Source organism: Mesoplodon densirostris, chromosome 6, assembly GCF_025265405.1.
Source record: "Mesoplodon densirostris isolate mMesDen1 chromosome 6, mMesDen1 primary haplotype, whole genome shotgun sequence".
NCBI classification, from domain to species: domain Eukaryota; kingdom Metazoa; phylum Chordata; class Mammalia; order Artiodactyla; family Ziphiidae; genus Mesoplodon; species Mesoplodon densirostris.
The window spans coordinates 113,905,760-113,918,278 of NC_082666.1; the positions used below are offsets into that span (position 1 = coordinate 113,905,760).

Genomic DNA, 12,519 nt, shown 5'->3' on the forward strand with positions numbered 1-12,519 from the left:
AAGGCTTGCACCTCACAGACACCAAGCACTTGGCAAAGCTGAGGTGGGGAGAGTGTTTGTTCTGCCAGGCACAGCCTGGGGGGGCTGAAGCCCTTTTCCACCCTCCTACGACCTCCTGGATCAGAGAAAACATGTGGTAATGATGCCCAGAGACTGACAGGGAAGTGAAGACTGGGAGGTGGTGGGACCCTCAAGGTGACCTCCACCCAGCAAGGTCTGGGGACAGTGCATTGCATCTACTGCAGACAGAACAGGACAGCTGGGGCACATCCTAGCCCACCAGGCATTCTCACTGTCCTGTGCGTTTGTTTTCCCATGGGCAGAGTAGAGTGTGGCTGGATGGAGGGGAAAGGGGGCGCCTGGGATAAGCTGTGTGCCCATGGCCGGGATGGGCTGTACAAAGAGACAGGGAGGGGCTCACTTCCAGGGCTGACGCTGTATCGGGTGGTCAGATACTGTGGCATGGGGCCCAACCGTGGCTTCAAGACAGCAGATGAGGAGTAAGGAAGGAGAGTATATGGGAGTGGCAATGCCCAGTAGTATGCTTGCCCGTATAACGCTGAGAGCATCCCCAGACTCAGGAGAGGTATCAGACCTAATGATCCACGGAAGACAAAAGGAAATGAAACTTCTGGGTGCCTTTGCTTTGCACTATAGCAACATTTAGGCACATGAGCACACCATACATGCAATGAAAGCAGGATCAGTGTGGAACACAGGTGTAAATATGGGGCCATGCCAAGCTATTCTTTCACACGTCTGCCTTTTAAAAAGTTTTATCAATTCCCCTCTCTCTCCCTCTGCTCTAGTTTATGAGGTGAAACTAGGTCATGCTGCTTCTCCTCCAGCTTCATGGGGACCTTGATCAGACCAATGAAGTGATACTGATGTTAGTCCACAACCCCCTTTAAACTTTTCACTTCAGACAGGCCATGACACTTTATGCTGACCTGCGGCTGCAGAACCACACGTGTCAAATAAAATGGCACATTTTGATCCATGATGGCAACACCTAAGAGCGCTCACCGAATTCACCTTTTTTGTGGCATATGAAGGTCACACAGTCTCATTCATCTATGAATAAGGTTTTTTCTAAACCCAGAGATCACTTTTGAAATTTAAATATATAACAAAAAGTGAGTTATAACTTAAGCGGGGAAAAGTGAGTGGCAAATAAGAGCAAAAAAAAAAAAAAAAAAAAAAGTGAGGGCTTCCCTGGTGGCGCAGTGGTTGAGAGTCCGCCTGTCGATGCAGGGGACATGGGTTCGTGCCCCGGTCCGGGAAGATCCCACATGCCACGGAGCGGCTGGGCCCGTGAGCCATGGCCGCTGAGCCTGCACGTCCGGAGCCTGTGCTCCACAATGGGAGAGGCCACAGCAGTGAGAGGCCCACGTACCGCAAAAAAAAAAAAAAAAAAAAAAAAAAAAAAACTGAGATTTGCCTAAGGACAAATACCAATATCAGTGCTGCAGTGGACAGGGGGAGAACATCCCGGGCCAGCAGCAAGGTGGGCACCTGAACCTGAGATTCCCCCATTAAAGCAAGGACGGTGAAGAAGGAAACCTCTTCAACTCCGGAGAACAGTGTTCCCAGCATAGAACACTCAGGAGTCCCACAGATGAATATCAATCAAATACGAGCTCAAAAAGATCACCCAAAACATAAGGAAACAGGAGTTGTAAGAAAGAGGTCAGGGAGGGAAAAAGAGCAGGAGAGACAGAGATTTATACACCTAAGGACTTTCTGTATTGGAATCATCAGATACAGAAAATAAGCTAACTATACATGAAATATTCAAAGAGACAAAAGATGAAATCACAAAAACTAGCAAGCAATAAGATACTCTCAAAAATATATAGGAGTATTTGAGAAACAACAAAAACAAATGGAATTTCTAGAAATTTTTAAAAAATATAACTGATGAAAAAAAACAGTGGATGAGTTTAAAGTAGATTAGATACAGATGAGGTGAAAATTAATGAACTGGAAGAAAAATCCAAGAACATTACATAGTTCAGTGCAAAGAGAAAAAGGAAATAGAAACTAAGAAAGAATAGAGGATGAATTAAGAAGGTCTAAAACATGTTTAATAGGAGCCTCTGAAGGAAGAAATAATAAGAAAGAAGGATGATAATACTTGAAAAAAATAGATGACTATTTTCCAGAACTGATGAAAGAATCCATGGTTGTAGGAAGCACAGATACAGGACAACCACTGGCTTAGCTTTAAACATATTACCTTGTTCATCTCTGTAACAACTCAGGTAACACAGTAGTTTCCCCTTTTTATCATTCAGTAAGCTGAGGTCAGAGAGATGAATTAAGCTATCTAAATCACAGAGCTATTAAGTGGCTGTGCTTGCCTGAACTTAAGTTTCTACAAATAGAAGCAGTTTCAAGGTTACCTCTGTCTCAACCAGTCCAATAATACAGGAACATTCCCTACTGCACATATGGTTAAAGACCCTCCAGTGAACTTGGAAAATCTCAAATCACTATTCTTAACGTAGCTTAGGTAGGCATCCAGCATCTTGAGCAGGCTCAAATGTGGTCCTCAGACCAGCATCACTTGAGAACTTATTAGAAATCCAAATTCCTGAGATATAACTCAGGCCTAGTGAGTTAAAAACTGGGGGGTGGGGGTGTGTGGTTTGACCCAGCAATCTGTGCTTTAACCAGCATCCAGGTGGTGTGCACACACACAGAAGGTTGAGAATCACTGCTTACATCATCTGCTCTGGACTTTGTACCCATCCTGTGGAACCCCACTGAAGGTACTGTTTTCATTCTTCATCCTTTCTCCCAGTTTACATTTGTTCCTTGCTCATGGGGAATACAAGTGTATAGTCTTACAAGCTATCTCAAGGTCTCTGAAACAACGTAGCATATTCTGAATACAGTTTATCTTGGTTACCTTACACTGAGTTGTACTTGCACTGAAAAAGATTACTAATAGCGATTTCCAAAGAGAGGCATCCACCTGCCACCCAGTATACCTGATGGGGAAGGGGGAGAGGGAGGGGGAGGGCACTGGTGAAAGGTATTGTTCTCATATTCAAGATGGCCGGTATGTCACCCAGTGTCCCCAAGCCAGGTCCAACCTGGACAAGGACCACATGGTTTAGCACATTCCTGATTCTGGGTGGACACAACCCTTTTCCTTAGAAAGCCACTGTCACCAAATCTTCTAGCACCCAGTTGTGTACTGAATGGTGTATGCCCTCATTGGACCATCTGTGCATGTTGCTCATTGTCTTACCCGTAGGTTCTCCTGGAAGGCCTCCTACAGGGCCCCGAACACTAGAGGCATGAATAAGTGAATGTGTGTGTGTGTGTGTGTGTGTGTGGATGCATACATGTGTGTAAAGGAGGAGAGGGTGTGAGGGGCATCAGGCTATAATGGAGAAGGATATGGTGGGGAAGGGAAGGGAAGAGAAGGGAGTAGGGGAGAAAACAATGAGAATGTCATACACCATCTAGAAAATGGCCAATGAAGAAGGGATGACTCAAAGATTAAAGTGTTTATTTCTCCTTGAAAGGGACAGGGGAGGGAAGGTCTGGGGTACCTGGATTTCAGAGGCAGAGCACATAAGAGCACATCACACAGGGAACTCAACTGTTCTGCAGGGCTGGAAAGGCGGCTGACTGTGGAGGGCATGCAAGGATAAACGGCACCACTACGTGGTACCTGCTCAGAGGCCTCTGCACTGTCTTGTTTCTCTGCATACAGGGCCCCAGGCTACCTGGGATGACTGTAACATATTAAAGAGCTGTCATGAGAAAAGCACGGGTCGAGGAGTCCCACCTATCATATGCAACAGCCACAGGCCAGCGCAGGGTGCTGAGGACCACCCTCAACTGCAGGGGGATGTAACGCTCTACGACCTCAGGACCCGCAAAGCCCACAGGCCACAGCTCGTACACTCCCCAGCACATGTGCCTCTCAGACCCTCGGACTCCAACTCTCCTGGGCTTCCTCTAGGCCTTTGTTCTCACCTTCCTGCCCTGCCCACACTACTCAGCTATGGCATGGGCAACACTCGCTCTTGACTTCTGCAAACTACATTCCTGGTCGAAGACCTGACTCTCTGCCATCTCTCCCCCTGCAGAACCCTCATTCCCCTCTCTTCACAATCCAGGGGCCCAGCCCAGAGGTCAGGGTCTTCCTCAGGACCTCACAAGTCTCCCACACCTGACTGCACCACTGGTTTGGCCCAGGAGACTCGACCTGGCAGCTCCTCATCCCCACCTGCTCTCCTGGGATCTTCTTCAATCCCGTCCACCTCTTAGTCCCATGGCAACGCTGGCCTGGCGTTCACCAACCATTTCCAAAATAAGGCCTGCAGTCAGCACCTCTTGCCTTCCACCATCCTCACCCAGCGGCTCTGGGCACAGCCGCCCCAGCACTCATCCTGCTGTGGCTCTTCCTCCCTCCCGATGGAGTCCAGAAATGCCTTAGTACCACCCCAACATCAGCTAAATTGAATCGGCCAGTTTAAGGATCATTTGGCAAATATTACAGTTGGTGTGGTAATAGGATGACCCCATCTGGCCTGAGACAGCCCTGTGGACCCCTGCTATACCCCCTCCCATCATGTTATCGGCCCCCTTTCACTCTCCCTGAGTGGACAATCCATTCCCTGGTCCACCCCTTAGGGTCAGGAGGGACTTCCTGTCTGGTTGGACTGCCTTTCCTTCACACAGCTTGTCACTCCTGCCCTGCTCCTGGGCCAGGCCACGCTCAGGTGGCAGTGTTACCCCCTAAGACTCTGCACTGACACTTCCCCCTGCCCAGGACCCTTTTCTTTTCTTTCTCTACTGATTCTCTTCTCCTCACTGCTCAGAGCACATCTGAAATGTCCCTTTCCCCAGAAAAAGATTCCTACCACTGAGACCTGTTCTGAGCACTGGGGCTCCACCCGTGAAGATGGAGGCCGGTCCCTGCACTTGGGCATGCAGAACAAGTGGGACTGACGGACAACAAACAAGTGAACAGAAATAAAGATACCAACGGTGTCATTAGGTGGGACGACCGTGATGGATGGAGTGGGACATGTAGTCACACGTCACACACTCTGTAGTTATGTGTTTCTGAATTTAACATCTTCCCCTAGGCTGTAAGCACGGTGCAGGCAGGGACTAAAGTCTATGTTGTTTGTCACAGTCCTATCACAATGCCTGGCACACATCTGGTGGAATGCAAGGCTATTTTTGCAGCTTTTTTTTTTTTTTTTTGAACAGCATACTTCTGAAGTCAGAAAATAAGAACTACAGTGAAAATGGCATTGGCGACTTACTGGTTTGATGACTCCTTTGACAAATCTGAGATACTATCTTTTCTGTGCCATGTTAATTCAGCCATTTGGAGAGCTGCCATCTGTGTATTTTAAAGGTCACCTAGAACTCACTCTTGACTCTGTAAGACTTGCAAGGACTTTTAGCCAGAAACAATAAAATGTTTTCCTGGGTACTAAACACACAGCAAGTGATAATTCCATTGTCTTTCGTTTGCAGAACATGGAAATTTTAGAGTGTTTTCGTTCTGAGATCCCTTACACGATGACACAAAGGGACTAGCACATTACATTTCAGCAGATGGGATGTGTTCTTGGAGCAGCACTTGTGAATGTGAGCTCTGAGCTGTCCTGCACGAACCACATGGTGAGATATTTCTGAACTGGACAGTCAGAGAACCATTGACCACAGCCCGTCCCACGGCCTCGTTTGGCCCAAGCAGGGCCCAGCAGTGGGACCATATGGCCTTAGAGTTTTATATGATTTGTAAAAGATATTTAATCACAGCCAGAGAAGACCACTCTTTCTTCCACTCCAACTTCTTTTCCCAGAGTTGACAATGATCCTAAAAATGGATGTGCGTTACTCAGAATGAGCTGTGAACCTAGAGGAAGGACTGAGTTTTCTTTTTTCAAAATGAAGAAAATACTACCAAATTATTGTCAAATGAAGAGGCAAACACTATGCCGTCAAAATATGTAGAAAATAAAAGGTGCTATAGACATGTGTCAGGAACTTAAGTAAAAATAAAAATATTGCTTTTTCTAAATTTTGTATGTTTAAGGGATTGATTCGTTTTTTAAAAATTGCAAATCATTGTGACTTTTTTTCTCACTCTAAAATATGCTGTATTTTGTACCTAATTTTGTGTTCTTTCTTAAAGAGGGTCTCCAAATTATATATGCTTTGGACCCCACCAATTCTGGATCCTTCCTTTGGGGGAGAGGGTACAACATTTTCGGAAAGTAAGCTTTGTTTCTCTTTCCTGACAAATCCATTTTGTAGTCACGCCTGAGCTGTGGCTAATTTCTCAAAATGGCAAAATGTGCTGTCATGTGAGGCCTCAGAGAGCTGAGGGGACTCATCCCCAACACAGCCTGTCCACTCTGCCTCGGTCCCTGATGTCACGAATGAGGCACAGCTCCGGCCCCGACCCACAGGACCTGGGCTGAGGGTCCCTGTCTGGTGTTCCCATCTGGCCAAGCCAGACCCCAGACACAGGCAGATGCCTTAGTCAGAATACCACAGGCTGAGGGGCTTCAACAACAGACGTTTCTTTCTCTCAGTTCTGGAGGCTGGAAGTCTCGGATCACGATGCTGGTGAAAGCCTGTTTCCTGGCATGTAGACGGCCGCCATTTGGCTGTACGCTCACGTACATGGCCTTGCCTCTCTGATGTAGGCAGAGTCCAGCCTCCTCCTTTTCATAGATAATCCCATCATGGGGCCCCATCTTCATGGCTTCGTCTAAACCTAATCTTCTCTCAAAGGCCCCACCTCCAAATCTGTTACACTGGGGGCTGGGGCTTCAACATACAAATCTATGGGGACACAAACATTCAGCCCATCATAGCAGGTGATGAAAAGCCACCTCTAGAAATGCCACAGATGGGAGGGTCTATAGGCCACACTGTCCATCTCCTCTGTAAAGAGCCTTTATTCTCCAAGGACGGTACAAAGTCCCTGACAGCTACTCTTCACAAAGCCACTCCTGAACAGTCCCAGCCGAGCTGTGTGGACAGGAGACAAGAAGGGGGGGAGCGGGCATTCTGAGTGACATGCCCTGGCACCACGCCTTACATGGGGAGAGCGGTGGAGCCAGAGACAGTGGACGCCCTGGACGTGGCTTTTGCTTCTGCTTCCTCTCAGCCCAGACATGCCAGGGACACCACATTCCAGCTCTCATCTCCTACTTGCCTGACAAGCCTTGGGCAAGCTCCTCTGTGCCTAAGTCCTTGTCTGAAAATCAAGGGATTTAGACCATTAGCAGTGAGGTCCCTTCTGGCTCAGGGGTTCTGCTACCGCAAATGGATTTCACACCATAGTTCAAGTGGAGAGAAAACATGCACAGTGTGGCCGGTGAGCATGCTCACTTCTGCACCTCTGCACTGGCTCTTTTCTACATGCAGCCAGACGGGTCCCATTGAACTTCAGTTGGATCCTCCCTAACACCTTCCCGAAGTTGGACAGACTGGTTTGCCCAAAGCAAAGTCCTCCCAATGCCCAAGAGCCTTCAGTAACCTGGCCCCCATCCTCCAGTTCTCCCCCTCTCATTCTGCACCAGCCACAGTGGCCTCGTGGTGGCCTGGCCCTCCTAGCACACTCCTGGCCTCTGGGTACCCGCACATGCTGCTCCCTCATCAGGATGGCTCCCAGCTGCTTTCAGGTCTCTGCACAAATGTCTCCTTCACAGTCAGGCCCTTCCTTGTCATCCAGCATAAAACAGAACCCCCAACCACAGCATGCTCTAGTCCCTTCCTTAAATGCTCTGATGCTCTGTGCAGCTCTTGTTCAATCATTCAGTGTCTACTTCTGCCAGTGACATGTGGGCTCCACAAGGCAGACGCCTCCGTCTCCAATGCCCAGGACGGAGCTGGTGTCCAGTGCCTCACGCAACTGTGGACACTGATAAATGCTGGTCCACAGATGGACGAGTCGGTTTAAATGATGGGGAAGTAGGCAGGAGACACATTCTTTAGGGAAACCTGGATGGGGCCGGAGAAGACCCAGTTGGAAGGACCCCACAGCTGTGGGGCTGTCCCAGGGTGGGTGCTCCCTGCAACACCCCCTTGTCTAAGTGGGGAGCAGGCGGTCTCCCTGAACGTAGCTGTTCCCTGGTGAGAGTCTGAGTGCAGGCTTCTGAACCGGTGAGAAGGCAGAGGCCTTGCTGTTTGGATAACCCAATTTGGGGCTGACTTAACGTACCAAGATGCCACGTATGCAGTCCCATGACAGGTGTGATGGAAATTATTCCTAAGAAGGTGGTAAAAGTTCAAACCTCAGGGGAAAATGAGCTGAGAGGTGCCACACTGAGGGGAAAAAATACCCCTCTGTCCCATGATTTCTGCCAGCGGCCATTACTGCATCCACTGAGCCATCATCCCAGTCACGCTGTGTGCCAGCTTGGGCTGCTCTGGACTTGTTTTTAGGATCTTTTTTTTTTTTTCTTTTTGAGTATTGTGTTTAAGATCATTTCTTAAATAATAGGGATTATGGGAAAGTCTGAGGAAAATTCTTTACATAGATGGATACTCAGAGAAAACACTTCAATTCTAGGAAAAGTTTACAATGCCAGCTGGGTGTGACTCCACATCCTTGGTCATGGGGCTACACTGCTGTGTAAGTGTCCGAGCCCAGATTGGGGCACCCAGTCAGCATGTCCGGGGCAGGGGTCACTGAGCAGTGACAAACACAGGTGAGCATGCCTTGGCTGGCAAGCCCACCTGCCACAGCACCTCGGGGGAATGAGGTCGACACCTATCCGAGACAGCTCCTTGCCCTCTCTGGACCACTGACCCTGCCCCCAGGCAGCCTGCATCTCCAGCACCTCCAGGATTGAGGTACACTGAGCACTGAGGATAAGAGTGAGCAGGCCTTGAGACACACACCTCATTTCTGAGATTATGAGGCCAGAGTCTGCACACCTGCTTGTGATCAAGTTCCTGCACTAACCTTTCATATGAGCGACTCCCAGCAAATTTTCTTTATTATCCATCCTATTGGTACTTCTCCCCAAGTAAAAAGAGAAGAAAAGTCTGAGATCCTGGGGCAAATGTGAGCAAACACAGTGCTGTATCTTTAGCTTGGATGGATAGCCACAGAGAGTGTTACGCATCCCATGTTTGTCATTAAAAGCAGAATATGTGGCTGAATAGATATTCTTCAATGATGTCCCTCAGTGCCCAAGAAAAGTGTTCACTTTGGGGCCATACTGGGCAAAACAAATGCTGAATTCCATGAGATGGCTTCAATTTGAGATGCCTGTGCAGCCAACCAACACACGTGTTTTGATGATAGCACATGATCCCCACCCCAGGGTCACCAGGACTCCAGGGATGGGGAAGCTGAGCTACCACTAACTGTCCAAGCAGGCCTGGAGCTACTGGGTGAAGGGAAAAGACACAATACTTACAAAAACTTTCCATTTGTCTTTGATCCTATCAGGACGATCTGCTCAGATTCATCCCGAGAGATTTTTCCGTGGAACCAGGGCATTTTTTCATGGGCTGTGGTGGCGATCAGCTTCTCCAGCTGAGGTTTCTGGCTGATAATGGCCTGCTCGAGAGCTTGACCCTGCCACGAGGAGAAGAGAGTGAAGCCATAGCAAGTGAAAGTGACGAGAAAGACGCAGAAAGCATTTCCAATCTATCCTAAGTCCTGACATGGTAAAATGGACTCACATTTATTTATGTGTTTGTATGTTCATTCAATAAATAAAGCCAATAGATCTGATATATTATTTAAGTGCCTTCAAGTATATAACTAACAAAATAGATTTTAGGATACAGAGGTGGGCACTTTCAAAGCCACATTGGGCTTTAGAAACCATCTGGTATAATCCATGAGGTCTAGAGAATGGTCTTCCTGCCCTCTTCCAATCAGTCGCCTCCTAGAACTGATTGTTCTGTGTTAGACCCTGATCACATAATAACAATCTGTCTGCCTCTACAAGGCTTCACTCTGAGCACTTACACATGTTGCTGCCTGTAACTGCAAGAGATGTGATCACAGAAAGAGGAGATAAACCTTGACAACATGGAAAACAAAAATGAGAAAAAGGCTGACAGCTGGGTAAATTCGCTTCTTCAACTGTTCTTAGTGGGAGAGAAATAGATATCTTTCACAGTAGTAAATAAACAACCTGAGTTGATTATTCCAAGTTATAAAAAGAATCAGAAGTGAAAATAAAAACATAACCAACCCACACGAGGAGATGGAAGTGGGGAGGGAAGGCAGAAGGGAAGGTGAATTTGAAAATTTTGTCATGCTTCACAGATGGAATGAAAAACAAAAGCAGTAATAGTTACGTACCAGAGAGGCATCCGATTCAAAGTGAGCAGAGGGCAAAAGCAAAAGGGTGTGGAATACTACTCGGCCATAATAAAGAATGGACCCTTGACACACAGCTGACTCACGAATGCATTATGTGGAGTGTAAGAAGCTGCTCTGAAAAGGCTACATGCTGTGTGAGTCCATTTATATGCATTCTGGACAAGGCAAAACTATAGGGACAGAAATCAGATGAGGAGTTGCCAGGGGCTGGGGTTGGGGGTGAACATGAGGATGCTTGATGGGTGATGGAACTGTTGCATGTCTTGACTGGGGTGGGGGGCTACATGATGCCCTGTGATTGTCAAAAAATCATAGAACCATATACCTAAAAAGGATGAATTTCACGGTGTGTAAATTACACCTCAATAAATCTGATTTAAGAAAAGAGTAAAAAGATGGTCTAAGACTTATGTAATGAATACTGATGAAAAATACTGAATACATAGTATCTGTTTGCAAGACTGAATTCAGTGCAGAACATATTAAAGGAGTCAAGAAGTCGGTGTATAGAATCCTCAGAAAGCCTGTACTGTCATACATCCACATGGATATATAGGAAACATACATCCAGGAAACACAAGGAAATGGTTGAACACGTGGGTCTGAGCAGGAGACCATCAGCCAGCCTGGTGGCTCCTGATATCAAGTGCTCTTGAGAGTGTGGCAGGAATGTAAGTTGTCACAACCTCTGGGACCTTTCTGGATGACAACCTGTCAATATGTCCAAATCCTTCACTGTGGCAAATCCAACCTGTTCAGGGTTATCCTGCTGATGCTGCGTAAAGCATTAGGAGAATGTCACTAGCAGCGTTATTTATAAACCATGAAGGTGTCCATCAATAGGTACTAGTAAAATAAATTATGGTGCACAGAACGGACCATCAGGCAGCCAGTAACAGGCTGATGTAGCTGTGCATCTGTCAACATGGCAAGTTCTGCAAGAGATATTATGAAGGGGTGAAATCAAGTGCCAATCAGTGTTCAGTATGACCCTGTTGGGTAAATAAAAACCAGTATATGCCTGTGATGCCTCTCTGAAAGGGCCCAGCACGAGTTGGGTAACAGTGGTTTCCTGTGGTGGAGAAACCCACATGGCTGGCACAGGAGGGGCCCACCCTCTCAAGGGTGACCGCAAAAGAGGAAAGGCTGTCTTCTTGGAGCGAGGCATTTGGGGGCCCACGCTGATGACTAAGGAATAGGTTGCTTATCTGAGGCACCACTGCATGCCTCTCATGCAACTGGGTGCCCGTGTGGCATTCCAGGGCCCGCGCGCACACGACACCGTGCCCCGCCACCGCTGCCAGGGGACCGGCTGCTGCCCACCTGTAGGTTCCATGTCTGTTTCACATACTCCCGGATGAGGTTCTCCTTCAGGTCCTCAAAGGGGCCGGTTTTGGGCTGCACCCCGGGTGGCCGGTTGAAGGGCTTCTTGAGGAGGCAGATGAGGCCATCCAGCTCCTGGGAGTGGTAGTGGCAAAGCTCGGCGGGGCTGCCGTGGGCCCTGCCGCCCGAGATGGCGTAGGTCCCGTTCAGCTCACGCTCAATGGTGTAGTGATGCGCCTTCCGGTCGTGTGCCACCGACAGGGCGAAGCCGCCCAGGTAGTTGCGGCTCTGGCGCAGCAGGTAGAGCCCGTCGCTCATGCCCCCCTGGACCAGGTAGTCTTCTGCCTCCTCCCGGGTGATGTTGCCGAAGAAGAAGGGCAGGTGGTTAGCGCTGTCGCCCATCCCTGCGCCTTCCCCTCACGTGTCCACCTGGCAAAACAAAGACGGGGCGGAGGTCAGGAGCTGAGCGGCAGGACGCTGTTAGAGCACTGACCCTCCAGATAAGGACGCAAGTCCTCCTGCCCGGCGGCAGCTCTTCCCTCTGGGACTCGGGTCGAGAGCCTGAACCAACTGTGCCCCCGTCGTTTCTGCCCACATAACCATTACATTTCCAAACACACCCTCTCAATACTGAACCAAGAAACAGAGCATTGGACCCATGCAGTCAAATTAATCTTTTGTGTGTGGGGGGGGGGGGCGGGGGGGACAGAGAATGCTAAGAGACAAACTAGAAAGAGAAGTCCCCTTGCAAAACAGGGCTTAGGAGCTCTCTGACAGTCAGTGGGGCACAGGGGCAGAACCCAGACAAGCCCCTTGTTCTCTGGAGATGCAGAGAGTTGTCAAGAACACTC

At 48.4% G+C, this 12,519-nt stretch overlaps 1 protein-coding gene across 2 annotated transcripts in view; it reads right to left on the reverse strand.

The window, feature by feature from the left end:
• Window positions 1-12,070, reverse strand: part of SYK (spleen associated tyrosine kinase) — a 52,452-nt gene extending 40,382 nt beyond the window's left edge. For both annotated transcript variants that reach the window (XM_060101271.1, XM_060101272.1), the window contains exons 1-2: window positions 11,669-12,070; window positions 9,426-9,586 (exon numbers count right to left, since the gene is read on the reverse strand). In XM_060101271.1, the coding sequence (XP_059957254.1) occupies window positions 9,426-9,586; window positions 11,669-12,070 (563 nt within the window). The remainder of the gene's footprint in view (window positions 1-9,425; window positions 9,587-11,668) is intronic.
• Window positions 12,071-12,519: the final 449 nt, after the last annotated feature.